Genomic DNA, 24884 nt, shown 5'->3' on the forward strand with positions numbered 1-24884 from the left:
CGGAATAGGGGGGTGAGGGGGGTGAGGAACACAGCCCGGAATAGGGGGGTGAGGGGTGAGGGACACAGCCCGGAATAGGGGGGTGAGGGGGGTGAGGAACACAGCCCGGAATAGGGGGGTGAGGGGGGTGAGGAACACAGCCCGGAATAGGGGGGTGAGGGGGGTGAGGAACACAGCCCGGAATAGGGGGGTGAGGGGGGTGAGGTACACAGCCCGGAATAGGGGGGTGAGGGGGTGAGGTACACAGCCCGGAATAGGGGGGTGAGGAACACAGCCCGGAATAGGGGGGTGAGGTACACAGCCCGGAATAGGGGGGTGAGGTACACAGCCCGGAATAGGGGGGTGAGGTACACAGCCCGGAATAGGGGGGTGAGGTACACAGCCCGGAATAGGGGGGTGAGGAACACAGCCCGGAATAGGGGGGTGAGGTACACAGCCCGGAATAGGGGGGTGAGGTACACAGCCCGGAATAGGGGGGTGAGGAACACAGCCCGGAATAGGGGGGTGAGGTACACAGCCCGGAATAGGGGGGTGAGGTACACAGCCCGGAATAGGGGGGTGAGGTACACAGCCCGGAATAGGGGGGTGAGGGGGGTGAGGTACACAGCCCGGAATAGGGGGGTGAGGTACACAGCCCGGAATAGGGGGGTGAGGGGGGTGAGGAACACAGCCCGGAATAGGGGGGTGAGGTACACAGCCCGGAATAGGGGGGTGAGGGGGTGAGGAACACAGCCCGGAATAGGGGGGTGAGGTACACAGCCCGGAATAGGGGGGTGAGGGGGGTGAGGTACACAGCCCGGAATAGGGGGGTGAGGGGGTGAGGTACACAGCCCGGAATAGGGGGGTGAGGGGGTGAGGGGGGTGAGGTACACAGCCCGGAATAGGGGGGTGAGGTACACAGCCCGGAATAGGGGGGTGAGGTACACAGATTTGGCATCGTCTGCAGATTGGAAACTACAGAAACCCAAAGCCAATTCAGGAGCGATCACCGCTGGCCCAGCCAGGGACAACCCAATGCAAACCAGGACATTCTCCAGATGGCACTGTCCTGCTCACCCCCCACATCGGAGAACACTTTCATGGATTGCAAACCTTCACAGGCCCCGACACCAGCCTCCCCTCGCCCCTCACCCCCCACCTCCCCCGTGTGGCACAAGCCATTTGGGAATGAATCAGGTTGGTTCCAATGAGACCATTCAACATTCTCTATTAAAACGTGATTCACTTTGTTGGTAACAGGTCAGTCGGGTCGACTGACAGTTTACTCTCTCCACCGTTTCCCGCAGTGCGCCCTGCAACACGCGACAGGAACAAAAGCACGGCACACAAACTCAGTTGCAGACCCAAGCCCCAACTGCAACACGACTGCCTTTTCCATTAGGTTCCCTTCTCAGCTGGCTCCTCAACACACCAGGGGGGCTGAAAGACAAGCAGAAAGGGAATGAGCACGGGTTATTGAGTAGACACAACAGGACAACTTAACATGGCCAATCCACCCTAACCTGCACATCCCTGGGCACTATGGGACAATTTAGCATGGCCAATCTACCCTAACCTGCACATACCTGGGCACTATGGGACAATTTAGCATGGTCAATCCACCCTAACCTGCACATCCCTGGGCACTATGGGACAATTTAGCACGGCCAATCCACCCTAACCTGCACATCCCTGGATACTATGGGACAATTTAGCACGGCCAATCCACCCTAACCTGCACATCCCTGGGCACTATGGGACAATTTAGTATGGCCAATCCACTGTAACCTGCACATCCCTGGGCTCTATGGGACAATTTAGCCTGGCCAATCCACCCTAATCTGCACATCTTTGGCGACTGTGCTGCATTCTCCCCGAGGTGGGGATCGAACCCAGGTCCCTGGCGCTGTCAGGCAGCAGTGCTAACCACTGGGCTGCCGTGCTGCTCAGCCTGACCTTGAGCAGCGGATGCTATGAGGCACAGCAGCATAATGGTTGTGTTCGTGGACTCATGCTCTGGGGACACAAATTTAAAGTCAGGACAAGTGCAATAAGCCAATATCAAAAATGACCATCAAACATGTGGAGCTGGCAGAATCCAGCCTGGGATTTCAAACAGGATGCGAATGTGCCAACCCGGATACTCACAGACTGTTCTTTCACTTGCGAGGTCATACCTGAAAACCAAAGCACAGAGAGAGAGGCTCGAGTTAGTAGCAGATCCAAGGAGACGGTCTCTCAGCCCACACAGGGCTTGAATGCCTCAGTGACGGATCATACAAGCCCCCCTTTCACTGTTCTGTCTCTGCTGCCTCCTCACTCTGCTTCATTCATCCACGCCTCACTGACCATATATTTCTGCCCTCCTCTATATTCAATCCAACCCACCAAGTGCTTTCCTGTTTCTTCCTCCTGAAACCTGCTACTTTTATCTAATTCGCTTGTGGGATGTGGGGGTCACTGCCTGGGCTCAGTATTTACTGCCCGTCCCTAGTTGCCCCCCTTGAGAAGGTGGGGGCGAGCTGCCATCTTGACCCGCTGCAGTCCGTGTGTGCTGTGGGTTGACCCACAATGCCCTGAGGGAGGGGAATTCCAGGATTCTGACCCAGTGACACTGAAGGGACAGCGATATATTTCCAAGTCAGGATGGTGAGGGGCTTGGAGGGGAACTTGCAGGGGGTGGTGTTCCCATGTATCTGCTGCCCTTGTCCTTCTAGATGGAAGTGGTGGTGGGTTTGGAAGGTGCTGCCTGAGGATCTTTGGTGAATTCCTGCAGTGCATCTTGTAGATGGTACACACTGCTGTTACTGAGCGTCGGTGGGGGGAGGGAGGGGATGGTACACACTGCTGTTACTGAGCGTCGGTGGGGGGAGGGAGGGGGTGTTTGTGGATGTGGGGCCAATCAAGCGGCTGCTTTGTCCTGGATGGTGTGGAGCTTCTTGAGTGTTGTTGGAGCTGCCCCCATCCAGGGGCAAGTGGGGAGTATTCCATCACATTCCTGTCAAGGGCTGGGAAGGGAGTTGGGGAATGGGGGGGGGAGAGGTGATTTGAAATTGGAGAACTCCGTGTTGAGTCCTCTGGGCTGGAGGCTGGCTCGGCGGAAGGTGAGGTGTTGTTCCTCCAATTTGCGGTTTGGTTTGTTGTGGCAATGGAGGAGGCCGAGGATGGTCATGTCAGAGAGGGAGTGGGAAGGGGGAATTGGAATGGACGGGGACTGGGAGGTCCGGTCAGCCTCCGCAGGCCCGGCTGTGACACTCGGTGAGCCGTTCCCCAAGTCTCCCTGATGTAGAGAAGACCACATCAGGAGCCCCGATGCAGTAAACTAGGTTGGAAGAGAGGCAGGTGAACCTCTGTCTCACCTGGAGGGGCTTTTTGGGGGTGAGGGGGGTGGTGTGGTGGCAGGTTTTACATCTTTTCCTGTTCCAGGGGAAGGTACGGGGGGGGGGGGTTTGGCAGTGGGGTGAGTGGTGTGAATCAGGGACTGTCGAAGGGAACACTCCTTACGGAAGGCAGAGAGGGCTGGGGAGGGGAGATGTTGTTGGTGGTGGGGGTCTCGTGTTTAAGGATGATGTGTTGGATGTGGAGACTGGTGGGTGGTAGATGAGGACAAAGGCGGATTCTATGTTGATTGCATTTGGAGGGAGGCAGGTTGAGAGCAGTGGAACGGGGACTGGAGGCGGTGCAGTGGAGGGCTGTTCGGATGACAGAGGGAGGAAAAGCACGTTTTCCAAAATCGGTGGACATCTGGAATGCTTGGGAGCTTTTTGGAGATGGTCAGAGCCTGGCATTTGTGTGGCGCAAATGTTACTTGCCAGCCCAAGCCTGGGTATTGCCCGGATCTTGTTGCATTTGGACATGAACTGCTTCAGTACCTGAGGAGCTGCGAATGGTGCTGAACACTGTACAATCATCAGTGAACATCCCCCACTTCTGACCTTATGATGGAGGGAAGGTCATTGATGAAGCAGCTGAAGATGGTTGGGCCCAGGACACTACCCTGAGGGACTCCTGCAGAGATGTCCTGGAGCTGAGATGACTGACCTCCAACAACCACAACCATCTTCCTATGTGCCAGGTATGACTCCAACCAGCGGAGAGTTTGCCCCCTGATACCCATTGATTCCAGGTTTGCCAGGGGTCCTTGATGCCACACTCGGCCGAATGCCGCCTTGATGTCAAGGGCTGTCCCTCTCCCCTCCCCTCTGGAGTTCAGCTCTTTTGTCCATGTTTGACCCAAGGCTGTAATGAGGTCAGGAGCTGAGTGACCCTGGTGGGACCCAAACTGGGCGTCACTGAGCAGGTTATTGCTGAGCAGGTGCTGCTTGATAGCCCTGTTGGTGACCCCTTCCATCACTTTCCTGATGATCGAGAGGAGACCGATGGGGACGGTAATTGGCCGGGTTGGATTTGTCCTGCCTTTTATGTCCAGGACATACCCAGGGAATTTCCTATCCCCTGCGTGTTTGGCAAGCACAGGGGAGAGTGGGATGAAGGAGACAGGTCTATGAAACAGCTGGCAAGGCACGGTGGGCTGGGATTGGAAACTACAGACGGTCAGGTCCTGCAGCAGCAAAGCCAGTCACAGCACTGGCGAAGATGGCAGATCCGACCCACGCGCCAACCCCGAAGCATTAACCGTGCTGCGGCCAAGGAGAGACAGCGGCCTCTCTGGTGAGCTCGTGGTTCCAGCACAACGGCTTGACAGCAAACTCGGCGATTCACGCCACAGAGAAACAGCCGCCGCACGCAAACCTGCGCTCAAGGTGAGTCAAAGACTCAAGGGTGGGTACCAAGGGTTCCACTCCCAACAACTGGAGGTGGCAAATGGAGATAAAGATCAGGGATGCACAAGGGAGCAGAACTGGCAGAACACATGGTTTTCTTTTTTTGGGGGCGGGGGGCGGGGGTGTCGTGTAGAAGAGTCGAAACGCGGGGTCAAATGGGAAACCCAGCCCAGCAGCAGCAGCACCACCCCCACAGCCCCTTACGTCCTCGGGTACTGGGGGGTGGGAAAAGCATCTCCAAGGCAGGCTGAGGAACAGAAAGCAGGGTAATGCAACAGGTCGTGGTCACGTCATCGCACCAGTCAGCTCATATCCTGGGGACAGGGGTTCGAATCCCAAAGATGGCGACATTTGAATTCAATGAAACCTTTGAACAGCGACCATGTACCGATTGCTGTGAACTCCATCTGGTTCACTCATCTCCTTTCAGGAAGGGATACCTGCCGTGCTGAAGCAAAACAAAAACAAATACCTGCAGATCAAAAAGCAAAACAGAAAGTGCTGGAGAAACTCAGCAGGTCTGGCACATCTGTGGAGAGAGAAAGCAGAGTTAACATTTCGGCACACAGCATGGTTTCCTTTATCAGATGGGGATTGACTACAAGGGTTGGCAAGTCATGTTCCAGTTGTATAGGACTTTGGTTCGGCCACAGGTGAAATACTGGGTACAGTTCTGCTGGCCACATTACCAAATGGATGTGGATGCTTTGGAGAGGGTGCAGAGGAGCTTCACCAGGATGTTCCCTGGTATGGAGGACACGAGCTGTGAAGAGAGGTTGAGTAGATTAGGATTATTTTCATTAGAAAGACAGAGGTTGAGGGGGGGACCTGATTGAGGTCTACAAAATCATGAGATGTACAGAAAGGGTGGATAGCAAGAAGCTTTTTCCCAGAGTGGGGGGGACTCAGTTACTGGGGGTCATGAGTTCAAGGTGAGAGGGGAAAAGTTTAAGGGAGATATGTGTGGGAAGTGCTTTACGCTGAGGATGGTGGGTGCCTGGAAAGTGTAGCCAGCGGAAGTGGTAGAGGCGGGTACGATAGCGTCATTTAAGATGTATCTAGACAGATACATGAATGGGCAGGGAGCAGGGGGATACAGATCCTTAGAAAATAGGTGACAGGTAGATAGAGGATCTGGGTCAGCACAGGCTTGGAGGGCCGAAGGGCCTGTTCCTGGGCCGGAATGTTCTTTGTTCTTTGGGTCCGTGACCCTTGAGAAGGCACTGAACCCGAAACGTGAACATGGTTTTCTTTCTCTCCACAGATGCTGCCAGACCTGCTGAGTTTTTCCAACAACTTGCTTTTGAATCTGCCATCCTTACCTGTTCTGGCCGAAACATGACTTGCAGACCCACAGCAACGTGGGGTAAAGTCTGAACCCCACTCTGAAATGGCTGAGGGAGCGCCACGCAGTTCGATTAGAGGCAGACAATAGATCTGACCTTACCGGTGGTGCCCACATCCCACAGGGAAATGAATGGAATTACACTGTCTGTGTTCGTAAATGCAGCATTTGCTCTCGTTTTCTGGCTCTCCTCTCACCAATTCTCCAAGGCCGGACAAACGGAATTGATCCCACGCGGGCGCTTGAGGAGGACAGCTGCTCTGGGAAAGATCTGGGGGCTCTTATCCCAGCTGTAATGTTGTGGCTGCTTTCGTACGCTGAAACAGAACTGGAGACGAGGCAACAGTGACATTCCTGCTACTCGAGGGGCAAAGCCTTTACACTTCCCACAGTCAGATACCGATGGAAACAGATCCCAGGAGGGAGGGCCTGCTGCTCAATCACTGCCTGCGTTTAACAGACCAGTAACAAATGGGAGCTGAACCCAGCGCAGTGTGCGGCAGTGAGTTTGGGAAGGAACAGGACGACGGGATACTTGAGAAATGGCAAGGTCCTGAGAAGCGCAGAGGGACAGAGATATTCCCAGATCAGTGATTATTGCTGGATAGGTCGATGAAATGGGCTTCGGGCAAGAGCCCTTCATCACAAATCCCTGAGGAAGGGGCTCTTGCCCGAAACGTCACCTCTCCTGCTCCTCGGATGCTGCCTGACCTGCTGCGTTTTCCCAGTTGGCATACACTCTCTGACCTCCAGCATCTACAGTCCTCACTCTCTCCTGATGAGATGGGCTTCCCGCCCTCACTGAGCTGAGAGGTAGGACGCGAGAGCAGGGAGATAACCACAGAACGGTGGGGAAACTCAGCTGGTCTGACAGCAACTGTGGACAGAGAAAGAGACAGAGTTAACGGTTCAAGTCCAGTATGACTCTTCAGAATTACTCTTCTTCTGAGACATGCTGAACTCAAAACGGTTTGGTCTCTCCACAGATACTGCCAGACTTACTGAGTCTCTTCAGTATTTTCTGTGCTTGTTAAAGATTTATAGTCTCCACGGTATGTTGCTTTTATTATGAGAGCACGGAGGTGACGCTGGAGCTGGACAGGAGTCTAGTCAGGCCCCAGCTGGAGTACTGGGCGTGGTTCTGGTCCCCGCACTAGAGGAAGATTGGGATAGCACTGAAGTGGGTGCAGAGGAGATGCACCAGGATGTTGCCTGGGATGGAGGCTGTGATTTCACAGATACAGAACAAGCCAAGGAAAGACCGAATTGAAGTGTAGAAGATAATGAGGTGAACAGAAAGGCACGATTCCCATTGGAAAGAAGGGGTCAGAACCAGGCAATGTGGATTTGAGGCAAGACATCGCAAAGGGGATTGAAGGTGGATTATTCTCATTCAGAAGACGGAGGAGATCTGGCTTCAGTGTCTCAGAGGCCGAAATCCTCAGACCTTTATTTTTAAAAAACTTGGATACACAATGTGGGACCAGACTGGATATTTGTGGGCAGCACGGTGGCGCAGTGGTTAGCACTGCTGCCTCACAGCGCCAGAGACCTGGGTTCATTTCCTGCCTCAGGCGACTGACTGTGTGGAGTTTGCACGTTCTCCCCGTGTCTACGTGGGTTTCCTCCGGGTGCTCCGGTTTCCTCCCACAGTCCAAAGATGTGCAGGTCAGGTAAATTGGCCATGCTAAATTGCCCGTAATGTGGGGTAAGGGGTAAATGTAGGGGTAGGGGTGGGTTGCGCTTCGGCAGGTCGATGTGGATTTGTTGGGCCGAAGGGCCTGTTTCCACATTAGGTAAGTAATCTAATCTAATCTAATTTACTGGTCAGCCGGAGAGGGGACAATGCTATGTGTGTAGCGAGGGGGGACTGGAGTATGCTGTGTCTTCCCTTGCTGGGCTTTAATCCAAGGGTACATTTCATCTGGGCCTGGGGAATTGTCAGCTTTCAAAAGTTGTCAAACCCCTTTCCCGCTCTCATGATTTAACTTTCATCGAACATTCCCCTTCTCTGTGCTCCCTCTCCTCACAACTGGTTTAAAACTAGCTTTGACTTGGCATCAGGACTGGAAACCACCCCCCCCCACACTCCCACCAAATCTTATTGATTTCACAGTCTGTCGACCAGGTGATAGCACCATGACCTTGTAAACACTGGTGACATGAAGCAGTATTAAAATGGGACAACACGCTTCCCCCAGCAGACAGGCAACGTCAAGCAACAATCAATCCTTGTAACATTTGAGGACGGTCAGTACCTGGCTTTGATGCAGTTTTTGTTCAGATTGGTGTAGCCATAGATGAACGTTTCAGGCGTTTCTTCCTCATCTGTTTTCAAGGAAAACAGCAAAAGGGTTAAAAAGAAATTGCAAACCCTTCGCAGTGAATACGCTTGGAGATCAAAGCTGGGTGCGTGTGGACTCTGGTAAAATCCAACACCACAATGCACAGGTCAGAATGAAGATACAAATCCCTACAAATGCCGGAGGAAATATCACAGAAGCGCTTCACAGGAGGCTCCCAAGCACTGAGGATGTCACCTAGACAGGGGATGAAACGTCTGCAACACAAATTCCCAGCTCGGCGAACAGAACCACAACAGGAAGGGACTCCTTTATCATTGCTTATCCATCAAGGTGACGGGACTTTGCAAACGTTACACAATGAACACAGGACTCACTAGCCATCAGGATTGAATAAAGAATAGAGACAATGAGGACTGACCCCTGGTTTGAGGAGATGACGGAATTGTTCACAAAGGACGAGTCAGGAGGACAGTCAACACCCGCTATTGAGGAAGCAGCTGAAGATGGTTATCCTCTTCCAGCTTTCCAGGGAGCAGGAGTTCAAGTCCCAGAATATTCTCCCTCTCTCCCTTCTCCACCTCCCAGACGGGCTACAACAACCAGGTGGGCTGCCTCCATTGTAAAATTACCCGATGAGCCCCTCTCATCCACCACTCTTCCCCCTTTCCCTTAACACCCAACCGCTCTCTCTCAGCTGTTCCACGCCCCCCACCTCCATCCTGGGACGCAATTGCAGGCATCATTCCCACTCTCCCACCCCACCTCCCTGCTCTCCCACCATGTACCTCCCCTCTCCTTTGCTCCTGCTCCCCACACTCCATGACCCCCCAACCCCATCAGCTAGCACAGTCTCTCCCTATCCCTTCAGCGAAGGCCTCGCTGGCCCCGGAGCTTCACTCCATGACAGGCCGCTGGCTCTTTCATGTGCCTCCTGAGGAACGGAAGGCAACAGATCATAGAATCTGGACAGTATGGAAAGAGGCTATTCAGCCCCCTGAATCTGTACGGACCCACCAAAGAGTGTTCCACACAACCCACATAGCAGGCACATCCCTGGGCACTATGGGACAATTTAGCACGGCCAATCCACCCTAACCTGCACATCCCTGGGCACTATGGGACAATTTAGCATGGCCAATCCACCCTGACCTGCACATCCCTGGGCACTATGGGACAAGTTAGCATGGCCAATCCACCCTAACCTGCACATCCCTGGACACTATGGGACAATTTAGCACAGCCGTTCCACCCTAACCTGCACATCCCTGGGCACTATGGGACAATTTAGCACGGCCAATCCACCCTAACCTGCACATCCCTGGGCACTATGGGACAATTTAGCATGGCCAATCCACCCTAACCTGCACATCCCTGGGCACAATGGGACAACTTAGCATGGCCAATCCACCCTGACCTGCACATCTTTGGACTGTGGGAGGAAACCCACGCAGACACGGGGAGAATGTGCAAACTCCACACAGACAGTCGCCTGAGGGTGGAATCGAACCTGGGTCCCTGGCGCGGTGAGGCAGCAGTGCTCACCACTGAGTGAATTCAAGTGATACAGCAGCACAGACAAGAGGGTGCGTTGATGCCTTGAAAGGGGGAGTGAAAGTGAGCACGGGACATTTTCAGCAGGAAATCGAGATGGCAGCAAAGAAATTCCACACTGACCTTTCTCCCAGTCTTCTTCAAGTGGCGGACACTGCCAGGTACTTGCTGGGATATCACAGGGTTTTCTCTGGGCACTCCGAACTGCAAGATAAGGGAGCGGCTTATTGGCAACGCCAATATGAGAAGCGTGTGGATTAGCAGTGCGCAGTCTTCATGTGTAGACGCTCACCTCATTCAATTCTTATCCCCGAGAGCCCACCGTTCCCCTGCCAAACACGAACCGACCAACCTCCACGTTACAAATACCCAATGACCCTGCCTCCATAAGCTGGGAGCTCAGTTGGCTGGATGGTTGGTTTGTAAAGAGTGTGATGCCAACTGCAAGGGCTCAATGCCCACTCCTGGCTGAGGTGACCGTGAAGGAGTGCCCTTGCCCAAAGCATGGGGAGGGTCAGCTTCAACCAGCACCAGGTGGGAGACAGACAGAGAGAGAGAGAACGAGCGAGCGAGCGCGAGAGCCAGAGCCAGAGCCAAAGCCAGGGCGAGAGTGCGAGAGGGAGTTAGCGAGAGCCAGAGCGAGAGAGAGCACGAGAGACAGAGCGAGAGAGACAAAGCGAGAGAGACAGTGAGAGCGCGCGGGAGAGGGAGAGCGCGCGGGAGAGGGAGCGCGCGCGGGAGAGGGAGCGCGCGCGGGAGAGGGAGCGCGCGCGGGAGAGGGAGCGCGCGCGGGAGAGGGAGCGCGCGCGGGAGAGGGAGCGCGCGCGGGAGAGGGAGCGCGCGCGGGAGAGGGAGCGCGCGCGGGAGAGGGAGCGCGCGCGGGAGAGGGAGCGCGCGCGGGAGAGGGAGCGCGCGCGGGAGAGGGAGCGCGCGCGGGAGAGGGAGCGCGCGCGGGAGAGGGAGCGCGCGCGGGAGAGGGAGCGCGCGCGGGAGAGGGAGCGCGCGCGGGAGAGGGCGCGAGGGAGAGGGCGCGAGGGAGAGGGCGCGAGAGATCGAGAGACCAAGCGAGCGCGAGAGAGAGAGAGAGAGAGCGAGCGCGAGAGAGTGAGAGCGAGAGAGCGTACGAGAGAGCGTGAGAGAGAGCGCGAGAGAGAGCGCGAGAGAGAGCGCGAGAGAGAGCGCGAGAGAGAGCGCGAGAGAGTGAGCGTGACAGAGAGAGAGAGAACGTGCGAGAGAGAACGCGCGAGAGAGAACGCGCGAGAGAGAGAGAACGCGCGAGAGAGAACGCGCGAGAGAGAGAGAACGCGCGAGAGAGAGAGAACGCGCGAGAGAGAGAGAACGCGCGAGAGAGAGCACGAGATTGAGAGAGAGAATGCGAGATTGAGAGAGAGATTGAGAGTGTGACAGAGAGAGAGAACGCGCGAGAGAGAGAGAACGCAAGAGAGAGAGCGCGAGAGATCGAGAGACCAAGCGAGCGCGAGAGAGAGAGAGAGAGAGAGCGAGCGCGAGAGAGTGAGAGCGAGAGAGCGTACGAGAGAGCGTGAGAGAGAGCGAGAGAGAGAGCGCGAGAGAGAGCGCGAGAGAGAGCGCGAGAGAGAGCGCGAGAGAGAGCGCGAGAGAGAGCGCGAGAGAGAGCGCGAGAGAGAGCGCGAGAGAGTGAGCGTGACAGAGAGAGAGAGAACGCGCGAGAGAGAGAGAACGCGCGAGAGAGAGAGAACGCGCGAGAGAGAACGCGCGAGAGAGAACGCGCGAGAGAGAGAGAACGCGCGAGAGAGAGAGAACGCGCGAGAGAGAGTGAGAGCGAGAGAGCGTGAGAGAGAGCGCGAGAGAGAGCGCGAGAGTGAGCGTGACAGAGAGAGACAGAACGCGCGAGAGAGAACGCGCGAGAGAGAGAGAACGCGCGAGAGAGAGAGAACGCGCGAGAGAGAGAGAGAACGCGCGAGAGAGAGCACGAGATTGAGAGAGAGAATGCGAGATTGAGAGAGAGATTGAGAGTGTGACAGAGAGAGAGAGAAAGCGAGAGAGAGAAAGCGAGAGAGAGAAAGCGAGAGAGAGAAAGCGAGAGAGAGAAAGCGAGAGAGAGAGAGAGCACGAGTGAGACCAAGAGTGCGAACGAGAGAGTGAGAGCGAGAGAGCGTACGAGAGAGAATGCGAGCAAGAGAGCGAGTGAGAGTGAGCGCCTGAGCGAGCGCGAGAGAGACCGCGAGTCTGAGAGAGTGAGAGTGAGAGAATGAGAGAGAGCACGAGAGCGTGAGTGAGAGAGCACGAGACAGAGAGCGCGAGAGAGAGCGTGAGTGAGCGAGAGAGCGCGAGAGAGAGACAGCATACGAGAGCGCGCAAGGGTGCGCGAGAGGGAGCGAGCGTGAGTGAGAGTGAGTGAGGCAGCGTGAGAGTGAGAGCGCAAGCGTGAGAGAGAGCGCGAGAGTGAGAGAGTCCGCGAAAAGAGACCGCGAGAGAGCATGAGAGCGTGCGAGAGAGACCATGAGCGAGAGCGTGAGCGAGAACGCGAGAGGGAGCGAGTGTGAGAGAGTGTACATGAGAGACTGAGCGCGAGTGAGAGAGTGCGAGCGAGAAAGCACGAGAGAGACCGCGTGAGTGACGGCATGAGAGACCGCGTGAGCGAGAGAGCGCGAGCGAGACCACGAGAGAGAGTGCGAGAAACAGAGTGAGAGCGTGAGAGAGAGAGAGTGAGAGAGCGTGTGCGTGAGAGAGCGTGAGCGAGAGACCGTGAGCGAGAACGCGAGAGGGAGCGAGTGTGAGAGAGTGTACATGAGAGACTGAGCGCGAGTGAGAGAGTGCGAGCGAGAAAGCACGAGAGAGACCGCGTGAGTGACGGCATGAGAGACCGCGTGAGCGAGAGAGCGCGAGCGAGACCACGAGAGAGAGTGCGAGAAACAGAGTGAGAGCGCGAGAGAGAGAGAGAGAGAGCGCGAGTGAGAAAGCGAGCACGAGCGAGAGCACGAGAGCGAAAGTGAGCGACAGCGAGAACGTGAGGGTGCGAGTGAGAGAGAGTGCGCGAGTGAGAACGCGTGAATGAGAGAGAGCGGGAGTGAGAGCGCGTGAGTGAGAGCGCGCGAGTGAGAGCGCGCGAGTGAGAGTGAGAGTGAGTGAGCGAGTGAGCGAGACAGCGAGGGGGAGAGTGCGAGCGAGAGAGCGCGTGTGTGAGAAAGCGTGAGCGCGCGAGAGAGAGCAGCGCGAGTGAGAGAGCAGCGCGAGTGAGAGAGCAGCGCGAGTGAGAGAGCAGCGCGAGTGAGAGAGAGGGAGAGCAAGGGGAGAGTGCGAGAGAGAGCGCGTGAGTGAGAGAGCGTGAGCACAAGAGCGCGTGTGAGAGAGAGAGAGAGCAGCGCGAGTGAGAGAGTGTGCAAGTGAGAGAGCGCGTGAGTGAGAGAGCGAGAGTGAGCGAGAACGCGCGAGTGAAAGCGTGAGTGAGCGCGAGAGCACAAGAGTTTGAGCGAGAGAGTGAGGGCGTAAGGGCGAGTGTGCGCAGGAGAGTGAGTGAGCGAGAGTGCGACAGCGAGAGAGATGCACGGTCTCAGGATTGAGAGACTAACTGGACGTGCTGTGATTTTGTAAAAGCATTCAGAGGATGAGGCTGCACGCACTAACCAGTGATTGCAGGGACTGGGCAAAACAAAAGCACTCTACACTGACAGTGCCCCTGTGGGTCATTGGGGTGGGGGGTGGGGGAGGGGGTGCTTATGTCAGGCAGAAGCCGGTTACTCGCAGAACATGAATCCGACTTGAATGTGGACTCCCTGTTGTTGTCTTAAAGGTGAAAGTCACTTTGGCATGTCCGTCATGGCTGACAGCGTAACCACTGAAGGCGTGCTTGAGAAAGGAGCTGGCCACTTACTTTGCAGTCACTTCCTAAGCCGCCTGCTCAGAGATATTATAACACGCCTCGGGAGCAGCTGTGGGCTCTGCTCCCAGGGAATGGGACCATTGCTGGCCAGGCCAGTCTTTGTTGCCCACCTCCAACTGCCCTTGAACTGAGCGGCCATTGCAGATGGTGGTTATGAGTGGGAGTGGGAGTGGGTGTGGGATCACATAGGCCAGACCAGACCAGATACGCATGGCGGAATGAACACTCTGAAAGACATTAGGGAACCAGATGGGCTTTTACAATCGATGGTTGGCATGGTCACCAGTACCAAACCTAGCTTTCCAGTCCAGACTTATGAACTGAATGGAAACTTGGGATTTGAAACCTGTGTCCCCTAGCCTGGGTCTCTTGGGCTGGCTCAGCCAGTAACATGACCACTGTTGCACCATCTCCTTGTCCATTGCCCTCTGCGCCTTGGCATTATGGACATAGGGAGGGTAGCAGCATTAACGGGATTAGCATCCCAGATAAACTGCCAGGGTCAGATGAAATGCTCCCTTCCCCTGGCTGTTACAGAAGCGAGGGAGGTAACAGCAGCTGTTCTGACCATTATTTCCCACTGGCACGGGGCCTGTGAATTGGAGGACTGCTAATGTTGTACCTTTGTTTCCAAACAGGCACAGGGACAGACAAAATAGATCCAAATCAGGCTCACGGCAGTCGGGGGCAGATGAGTGGACCCAAGTCAGAGACAGGATAAAGAGTCGTTTGGAAAGGCACAGATTAATCAAGGATAGTCCATACGAATTTATTAAGGGAAGATCGTGCCTGACAAAGTTAGAACATAGAACAATCCAGCACAGGACAGGCCCTTCGGCCCTCGATGTTGCGCCGACCTGTGAACTATTCTCAGCTCCTCCCCCTACACTATCCCATCATCATCCATGTGCTTATCCAAGGATTGTTTAAATCTCCCTAATATGGCTAAGTTAACTACATTAGCAGGTAGGGCATTCCACGCCCTTACCACTCTCTGTGTAAAGAACCTGCCTCTGACATCTGTCTTAAATCTATCACCCCTCAATCTGTAGTTATGCCCCCTCGTATACGCTGACATCATCATCCTTGGAAAAAGACTTTCACTGTCTACCCTATCTAATCCTCTATTCGTCTTGTATGTCTCTATCAAATCCCCCCTTAGCCTTCTTCTTGCCAATGAGAACAGGTTCAAGTCTCTCAGCCTTTCTTCATAAGACCTTCCCTCCAGACCAGGCAATGTCCTGGTAAATCTCCTCTGCACCTTTTCCAATGCTTCCATATCCTTCCCGAAATATGGGGACCAGAATTGTACACAATATTCCAAGTGTGGCCGCACCAGCGTTTTGTCTAGTTGCAGCATGATATTGCGGCTCCAGAACTCAATCCCTCTATGAATGAAACCTAACACACTGTTTGCCTTCTTAACAGCACTATCCACCTGGGTGGCAACTTTCAGGGATTTATGTACATGGACTCCAAGATCCCTCGGCACATCCACACTACCAAGAATCTCTCCACCGACCCAGTACTCTGCCTTCCTGTTATTCTTCCCAAAGTGCATCACCTCACACTTAGCTGCATTGAACTCCATTTGCCACCTGTCAGCCCAATCCTGCAGTTTATCCAAGTCCCCCTGCAACCTGTAACATTCTTCCACACTGTCCGCTACTCCACCGACGTTAGTGTCATCTGTAAAGTTACTAACCCATCCACCTATGTCTGCATCTAAATCATTTTATAAATGACAAACAGCAGTGGTCCCAAAACAGATCCTTGTGGCACACCCACTAGTAACCGGACTCCAGGCTGAATATTTTCCATCAACCACCACTCGCTGCCTTCTTTCAGAAAGCCAGTTTCTAATCCAAACTGCTAAATCACCCTCAATTCCATGTCTCTGCGTTTTCTCCAACAGCCTACTATGTGGAACCTTATCAAAGGCTTTACTGAAGTCCACGTACACCACCTCAACTGCCCTACCCTCATCTGCATGCTTGGTCACCTTCTCGAAAACCTCAATGGGACTTGTGAGACATGACCTGCCCTTAACGAAACCATGTTGACTCTCTGCAATCAAACTGTTGCTTGCTAGATGATTATAAATCTTATCTCTTATAATCCTTTCCAAAACCTTTCCTATAACAGAAGTCAGGCTCACTGGTCTATAATTACCTGGGTCATCTCTACTGCCCTTCTTGAACAAGGGCACAACATTTGCAATCCTCCTGTCCTCTGGTACTAAACCTGTAGACAATGACAACTCAAAGATGAAAGCCAAAGGCTCTGCTATCTCCTCCCTAGCTTCCCAGAGAATGCCCGGATAAATCCCATCTGGCCCAGGGGACTTGTCTACTTTCACTCCTTCTAGAATTGATAGCACCTCTTCGTAACTGACTTGAATCCTTTCTAGTCTAATATCTTATACCTCATTCTTCTCCTCTACAATACTCTCCTTTTCCCGAGTGAAAACCGATGAGAAATATTCGTTTAGCACCTTTCCGATCTCCACAGGGTCCACACACAACTTCCCACTTCTGTCTTTGACTGACCCTATTCCTACCCTAGTCATCCTTTTATTCCTCTCAGACCTATAGAAAGCTTTAGGGTTCTCCTTCATTCTATTTGCTAAAGACTGATCATGTCCTCTCTTTGCTCTTCTTAACTCTCTCTTTAAATCCTTCCCAGCTGATCTGTAACTCTCTATTGCCTCATCTGGACCATGTCGTCTCATCAACACATAAGCCTCCTTCTTCTGCTTAAGAAGAGATGCAGTTTCTGTAGTAAACCACGGTTCCCGTACCTTATCACTCCCTCCCTGCTTGACAGGGCCACACAATATCTGTTCCTTAAACCAGCTCCACATTTCCATTGTCTGCATCTCCTGCATTTTCCTATCCCATTCTATGCCTCCTAATTCTTGCCTAATCGCATTGTAATTGCCCTTGCCCCATCGATAACTCTTGACCTGTGGTATGTACCGATCCCTTTCCATCGCTCAACTAAACATAACTGAATTATGGTCACTCTCTCCAAAGTGCTCCCCTGCAACTAAATCAAACACCAAGTCCAGAGTAGCCTCCCCCCTTGTCGGCCCTCCGAGTTGATGGAACTTTTTCAGCAGGTAACGAGGAGGATGGATGAGGGTACTGCAGTTAATGTGGTTGACGTGGAATTTTGTTTTTAAGAAAGCACAGTTTTTAACAAGTTCCTCAGGGTCAAGACGAGGCAAACTGCTGTTTTATGGTTTATATTAACAATATGGGTGGAAACATTGGGGCGGGGGGGGGGGCCTGAAGAGGACATTTTCAGATGACCCAAGAATCGGCCGTGCAGTTGAGTGTGAGAAGGACAGCTGCAGAATTTGATCTAGGAAAACTCGAGGTGACACATTTCTGGAGGTCAGACTTCTGAAGGGATGACTCAATTAATGGGCGAACACAGAGATGTGGAGAAAGTGGGGGGGGGGGGGGTGGGGGGGGGGGGGGGGGGGGGGGGGCGCACAAAGGCATTGCCCCCAGATCCCTGTCATGAGCAGACAGAGGGATAGGGAAGTTCAGTCAGCACTTGGAATCCTGATGTGCAGAATATGTGAGCAGGGAGCTTAGTCTAGCACTGAATCAATCATTAGTTAGGCTACAACTGCTGGATGCAGCTCTGCTCACAGAAATGACAAGGTGGTACCGGAGAGGGTATCAAGGAGATTTATTTGGAAGTTAGCAGGACTGGAAAAAGACAGGAAAGATGAGATTACCCAGCAACATTCTTCAAAAGAACAGAGCAGGCTAAGGGAAGATTTGATGGCGATGTACAAAGTTGTGAGGTGGAAAGGAGTGTGTGCACGGGAAGGGTCCATTTCCCTTAGCAGAGAGGTCAGGGACCAAAGGGCACAGATAGGTTTAGACTGATCAGCAGAACGATCAGAGGGAGATAAAGGTCAGGATCCAGAGCTCACTGCCTGAAGAGTTAGTAGAGGCAGAAACGCCCAACACGTTTCAGAGGGGTCTGGAGCTGTCTCGGAAACTGCAGGGCGCCAAAGGCTGCCAAGTGGGATTCAGCCGGCGCCCACCGAACTGGCCTCTTTATCTGTGCCGTGAACTCTCCATGATCATCATGCCGACAGGTGCAGTGAAAAGATGAGGGGAGCTAATGGTGTAGTGGTAAGCACACTGGACTAGTAATCCAGAGACCCCAGGCTAATGCCCTGGGGACAAGGGATCAAATCCTACCCTGGCCGCTGGAGAAATTCAAACTCACTGCGAAAAGCTGGTCTCATGATGACCCTGAACCATTGTCGATGGTTGGACAAGCCCAGCTGGTTCATGAATGCCGTTTAGGGAGGGAAACCTGCTGTCCTAACCTGGACTGGCCGACACATGATTGTGGGACGCACAATAACTGCTGGGCCAATCTGGAGTGCTCCTGCGTCCTGCAAATGGAAGGGTAATCATGGAAGTGGCTGTTTCATTCAGACCGCTGGAGCAGGTCGAGGCTGGGTGAGCAGCTAAAGCTGAGGCAGGAACTGACCCAAGGTTGGAGGGGGATTCTGGTAAACACAGACGTTTCCTCCAAACTGCTGGTGACCTCGGGCAGACAGGCACATCTCTGCAAGAACACAGCCCACTGCAGAACTGCATCAAAGACCCTCAGACATCACCTGCCAAACCCACCACTACTTCCATCGAGAAGGACATGGGCGGGAGATACATGGGAACACCACCCCCTCATCCTGACTTGGAAACATATTGGCGTTCCTTCACTGCCGCTGGGTCACAATCCTGGAATTCCCTCCCTAAAGGCATTGTGGGTCTATCTAGCGGTTCAAGAAGGCAGCTGACCACTCCCACCTTCTTAAGGGGCGACTAGGGACGGGTCATAAACGCTGGGCCCAGCCAGCGACACCCACGTCCCACCAACAGATTAAATACATGGTCTAGCCCGAACCAAAACATCCAACAGTTTCACAGAAGGATTAAGAAAAGTTGAACCACCCTCAAATCTAACATGGGTTCTTACCAAAATCTTCCTCAATCACCTTCTTGTCGACACAAACAGTGATATGGTGCTTCATCTCTGCTTTTGGGATCCGGTGTCTTGCATTGAAAGGACAGGACTCCAAATTCCGAGCCTTATCTGGAAAATTCTGGCGGTGAAGCCATCGCAGAAACAAACCATTTAATTCAGGACCAGTTGGTCGGTGAAAAGCCTGCATCCAAAACAGTTCCTGCCCACAAACCTCGGAATGAAATAGTAAAAATATTTCGAATAAAAACCTCAATGTCAAATCTTGCTTGTGCCTTTCATTTGATGTGAACAAATTACTTGGCACTTTCTCTCAGGAATTCCAGCCTCCACTTTGAAAACTGAAGGAAGAAAACCCCACTAATTTTACAGTAACATAATTATGTTTAACTGCACTATTTCTCAAAGGCCTCAGGCTTTTACTTCAAGGTTCCAGCTCTCTCAAGAGATTGGGCTGCAAATTAATAGGACTTCCAACCGCAATAACTCTCCGTGGTATTTTGCCAGAGGTAAGGTGAGGGCTAGGTCTCCCTGCCCAGAGACTAACGGTGCCAATTAAGACGACAATTCAAGGGTTCTTCTGACTGGTGACATGTTATCAGCAGTTGGCATGCTTGGTTTGGTTGGGCATTATCCCAGCTCAATAACATTCAGAGGGAGCCAGCTAGACAGAGTGGGACATTTTTGATTCCAACTGCATGCTGTTTTTGTATAAAAGGTTTGTGAAAATGAATGGAATGCCCAATTGTTAAACATGTGAACATTCCCCTGTTCCAGAAATCCATGACACAGACGGATACGACAGAAACAGAGTCGATAGACATGAAGCTGGAGGAGAATAGCAGGTCAGACAGCATCTGAGGAGATGGGAAGTCGAAGTTTCGAGGCGAACCCCATTAGGTCCATACTCAGCGAGTCATAAAGCCAAAGAGATCGGAACAGAAATGGCCCCGAGTGTTTCGTTGGGATTCATTCCATCAGTGGAATGAGGAGCACTCTCACCTGAATCAGGGATTGGGGTCTCAGGTGAACAAAAACAAATCTACTCCCATGCTTCAGCGCAGTGCCAGGGAATGCTGCACTGTCAAAGGCATTGCCTCTCGGTTGAGATAACATCACTGATTCATTACAGTGCAAAAGGAAGCTGTTGAGGAATAACCTGTAGATTCCAAAGCCTTTCATTCTTATATAAGAAGCGAGTAGGTAACTAGAGAAAGGATGAGTCCACTAAAGGATAATGAAGGAAGGCTGTGTGTCGAACCTGAGTGAATGGGGGAGATTGTGAATGATTACTTTACATCAGTGTTCACTGAGGAGAGGAACACGATAAATGTTGAGATTAGAGATAGAAGTTTGATGAGTCTGGATCACGTTGGCATAAATAGGGAAGATGGACTGGGTAGGCTAGAGGTTATTAAGGTGGATAATAACCAGATGGGATCTATCCCAGGTTGCTGAGGGAGGCGAGAGAGGAAATAGCTGGGGCCCTGACAGATATCTTTGTGGCATCCTTAAATACAGGTGAGGTGTCAGAGGACTGAAAGGTTGCTCATGTTGTCCCCCTGTACACGAAGGGTAGTAGGGATATTCCGGGTAACTACAGTGAGCCTGACGTCAGTGGTGGGAAAATTGCTGGAGAAGGTACTGAGGGATAGTATCTATTTATATTTAGAAAAGAATGGGCTTATCAGTGATAAGCCCTCCTAACCTGCAATCCTCTTCCTGACCTCTCCGCCCCCACCCCACTCCGGCCTATCACCCTCACCTTGACCTCCTTCCACCTATCCCACCTCCATCGCCCCTCCCCCTAGTCCCTCCTCCCTACCTTTTATCTCAGCCGGCTTGGCTCTCTCTCTCTTATTCCTGATGAAGGGCTTATGCTCGAAACGTCGAATTCTCTATTCCTGAGATGCTGCCTAACCTGCTGTGCTTTGACCAGCAACACATTTGCAGCTGTGATCTCCAGCATCTGCAGACCTCATTTTTTACTCGAAGACTTATCAGTGATAGGCAACTTTGGGTAGATTGTGCCTTACCAACTTAATGGAGTTCTTTGAGGAAGTGACCAAGGTGATAGATGAAGGAAGGGCTGTTGATGTCATATACATGGACTTTAGTAAGGTGTTTGATAAGGTTCCCCATTGGTAGACTAATGGAGAAAGTGAAGTCACATGGTGTGCTGGGTGTTCTAGCTAAGTGGATAAAGAACTGGTTGAGCAACAGGAGACAGAGAGTAGTAGTTGAAGGGAGTTTCTCGAAATGGAGAAAGGTGACCAGTGGTGTTCCACATGGGTCAGTGTTGGGGTCACTGCTGTTTGTAATATACATAAATGATCTGGAAGAGGGCACTGTTGGTAAGTTTGCAGATGACACGAAGATTGGTGGAGTAGCAGAAAGCATAATGGACTGTCAGAGAATACAGGAGGGTATAGATAGACTGGAGAGTTGGGTGGAGAAGTGGCAGATGGATTTCAATCCAGACAAATGTGAGGCGATACATTTTGGCAAGTCTAATTCTAGAGCGAATTATACAATGAATGGAAGAGCCTTGGGAAAAGTTGATGGGTGTGGGAGATCTGGGAGTGCAGTTCCATTGTACCCTGAAGGTTGCTGCGCGGGTGGATAGAGTGGTCAAGAAGGCATATGGTGTGCTTGCCTCCATCGGACGGGGGATTGAGTATAAGAGCTGGCAGGTCATGTTAAAATTGTACAAGACATTGGTTCGGCCGCATTTAGAATACTGTGTACAGTTCTGGTTGCCACATTACCAAAAGGATGTGGACGCTTTGGAGAGGGTGCAGAGAAGGTTTACGAGGATGTTGCCTGGTATGGAAGGTGCTAGCTATGAAGAGAGGTTGAGTAGGTTAGGATTGTTTTCATTAGAAAAAAGGAGATTGAGAGGGGACCTGATTGAGGTTTACAAAACCATGAAGGGTATAGACAGGGTGGGTAGAGACAAGCTGTTTCCCAGGATGAAGGATTCAATAACGAGAAGTCACACTTTCAAGGTGAGAGGTGGAAAGTTTAAGGGGGACACACGCGGCAAGTACTTCACACAGAGGGTGGTGGGTGCCTGGAACGCGTTGCCAGCAGAGGTGGTAGAGGCAGGCACGGTAGATTCATTTAAGATGTGTCTGGACAGACGCATGAGTAGGTGGGGAGCAGAGGGATACAAATGCTTAGGAATTGGGCAACAGGTTTAGACAGTGCATTTGGATCAGCTCAGGCTTGGAGGGTCGAAGGGCCTGTTCCTGGGATGGGGGGAGTCCAGAACTAGAGGGGCATAGGTTTAGGGTGAGAGGGGAAAGATATAAAGAGAGATGTATGGGGCAACGTTTTCACACAGAGGGTGGTACGTGTACGGAATGAGCTGCCAGAGGAAGTGGTGGAGGCTGGGACAATTACAGCATTTAAGAGGCATTTGGATGGGTATATGAATAGGAAGGGTTTGGAGGGATATGGGCCGGATGCTGGCAGGTGGGACTAGATTGGGTTGGGATATCTGGTCGGCATGGATGGGTTGGACCGAAGGGTCTATTTCTGTGCTGTACATCTCTGTGACTCTATAACAAGCCTGCCTGCGATCATCTCTCCCATTACTTCCTGCAAAGGTACAAGCTATCCAGACCAGGTGAGTATCCACTCAGTACAGTCAGATGATGGGTCTCACATTTATACAGCTGGTTGAAGAATGCGCCTGACATGCATCATCCATATACCCTTTACCTCACAGGGAGCGGCGCTGCAGGAATGACATGGATGCTTCGCTCCGGATTTTAAGAAAGTGTTTGCCAAAACCCCAGACAAAAAGGCGAGGGTTAATAAAATGGGAGACTCCTGTAACAGAACAGTCAGTGTTGGCTTTGGAGGGCCAGTGAGCTGAAGGACAGGAAATGCTGGTAAATGGCTGCTTTCCAAATCGGAAAACGGCAGACAGCGGCCTTCCACGAGACCTGACGCTTCCCAAAAACAGGAAATGCAAATTGAACATTTGCAAACGGTACCGAACCTGGAGGCTTAACAAACGAGGAAAGTGATATGAGCCCTCTGTGACAGGGCACTGGCAGGTTCGCAGAATGGGCTCACGGTGGGGGGCAGAAGCTGAGAAGTGAGAGGTGGAAGATCTTGGCAATAGGGATGTGGAGAGGCATGCGAGACTTCAGGGCAGAGGAGCGCACAGAGGCCGAAAGACCTCGGTTTGTGTGGGGATGTTCAAAAGCAGCAGGACATGTGTCGAGGCTGGTTTGTAAGGCTCAGGTAACCTCGCGCCTCAGAACGACACACACCAACTACAAAAGCAGGGGTATTAGTCCAAGAAGGAACAAGAGGTTTCGGAGGATTCCCAACCCTTTTCTCCAATCCGTGGTCCTTCAAAAAGGGCTAGCAGTACAAAAGACTGATTCTGATCCCATATTAGCCTCCGCAACCATGGCTCTTACCCTGAGAATGAGCAGTGCTGGAACAAGCTCCCTTGTAGTTAACACCTCTCTCTCTCGCTGCCAGCCCCACAACCCTCAGGAGGGACTTCCAACTCTTTCATGCCATCCTTTATCCCCGGTTTTTATTGCCCCCAGCACAGGCAGTCATTTGGGCTGGTGACATCCTGAGCTCGGGAATCCCCTCCCACACCTCTCTTCCCTCCTCAAAACCGGTTTCGGCAAGCTCCAGTCGTCTGCCTGAGGAAACGCTGCCCGAGGGCACGTTGGGATAGCAAATTATCCAGAAGGCAGCAAGTGGCTGCAAGCGCTAGACCACGGCAGGGTACAGTCAGAAACTCAGAGGCTTACCTTCCTGCATTTCACCAGGTGGTAGGGAAATCTGCAAGCTCGGATGCGGTGGCTCTGGTCATAGGGACACTGCAGGAGGTCATCGGGATCAATGGAACTCATTCTGAAGATGACACAGCACAATTACTGGGGGAAGGAAGCAGGCAAAGGAACTGCCAGGCCTCCTGCAGCCTGACGAGCACAATGGGCATGCACTCAGTCAGCATTTCATGGTTAAAAGCAATGCAACGTTTCACAGAAATGCCTCACAGATATTCAATACAAAAAAAGGTCGTGGAACAGTTGCAACGAGGAAGACACGTATCCCGTCATGTCCGGGCCAGCTTTCTGAAGGAATAATGCAACACAAGCCGCTCCCCCTGCCCTTTCCCCGAACCCGACGCTTCACTTGGGTTCGGAGAATGAGCCCATCACCTTCTCAAGGGGTCATCTGAATCTGCCTTCCATTGCACTCGCAGGCAGCGCATTGCAGATCCAAACCCCGGGCTGTGTCACTGTCACTCCATTTACCAGTCGCCTTCAATCAGTGTTCCTCGGCCAACAAGAACAACTGCTCCCTCTCTGCTCTAACCAGATCCTTCAAAGACCACGATCCAGATCCTCGGGTCTCAAGGGAGATTGGTCCCATCAGAGACTCCTCAGCTCTGAGACTGTTCATGGAATCCCAACAGTGTGGAAACAGGCCATTCAGCCCAGAAGGTGCACACTGACCCTCTGAAGAGCAACCCACCCATTCCCCGATCCTATTACTCCATTGACTACATTTCCATTGACGAATGCATCTAACCTGCACATCCCTGGGCACTATGGGACAATTTAGCATGGCCAATCCACCCTAACCTGCACATCCCTGGGCACTATGGGACAATTTAGCATGGCCAATCCACCCTAACCTGCACATCCCTGGGCACTATGGGACAATTTAGCATGACCAATCCACCCTAACCTGCACATCCCTGGGCACTATGGGACAATTTAGCATGGCCAATCCACCCTAACCTGCACATCCCTGGGCACTATGGGACAATTTAGCATGGCCAGAGGGGGAGGAGGGGCATGAGGGGGAGGAGGGGGATGAGGGGATGAGTGGGGTGAGGGGGGGGGGGAGTGGGGTGAGGGGGGGGGAGTGGGTGAGGGGGGGGGAGTGGGGTGAGGGGGGGGGAGTGGGGTGAGGGGGGGGAGTGGGGTGAGGGGGGGGAGTGGGGTGAGGGGGGGGAGTGGGGTGGGGGGGGGAGTGGGGTGAGGGGGGGG

The 24884-nt window shown here is 52.8% G+C and overlaps 1 protein-coding gene across 4 annotated transcripts; it reads right to left on the bottom strand.

Annotated features, from left to right (window-relative positions):
- Positions 1-1196: 1196 nt before the first annotated feature.
- On the bottom strand, positions 1197-23837 carry LOC132805795 (gametocyte-specific factor 1-like). Of its 4 annotated transcripts, none has more exons than XM_060821069.1 (7): positions 23634-23837; positions 18841-18967; positions 10089-10169; positions 8367-8436; positions 6306-6436; positions 2128-2156; positions 1197-1419 (listed from the first exon to the last, which is right to left on the bottom strand). In XM_060821069.1, exons 1-7 carry the CDS (start codon positions 23733-23735, stop codon positions 1378-1380), a joined length of 582 nt encoding a protein of 193 aa, XP_060677052.1. In that variant the 5' UTR covers positions 23736-23837; the 3' UTR covers positions 1197-1377. The 4 variants fall into 4 exon arrangements, 3 of the variants coding, with proteins under 3 accessions (XP_060677052.1, XP_060677051.1, XP_060677053.1); XM_060821068.1 differs by having other exon boundaries at positions 6251-6436; XR_009640954.1 differs by having other exon boundaries at positions 1370-1419; positions 6211-6436.
- Between the last annotated feature and the right edge of the window lie 1047 nt (positions 23838-24884).

Source organism: Hemiscyllium ocellatum, chromosome X (assembly GCF_020745735.1).
Source record: "Hemiscyllium ocellatum isolate sHemOce1 chromosome X, sHemOce1.pat.X.cur, whole genome shotgun sequence".
Classification (NCBI taxonomy): Eukaryota; Metazoa; Chordata; class Chondrichthyes; order Orectolobiformes; family Hemiscylliidae; genus Hemiscyllium; species Hemiscyllium ocellatum.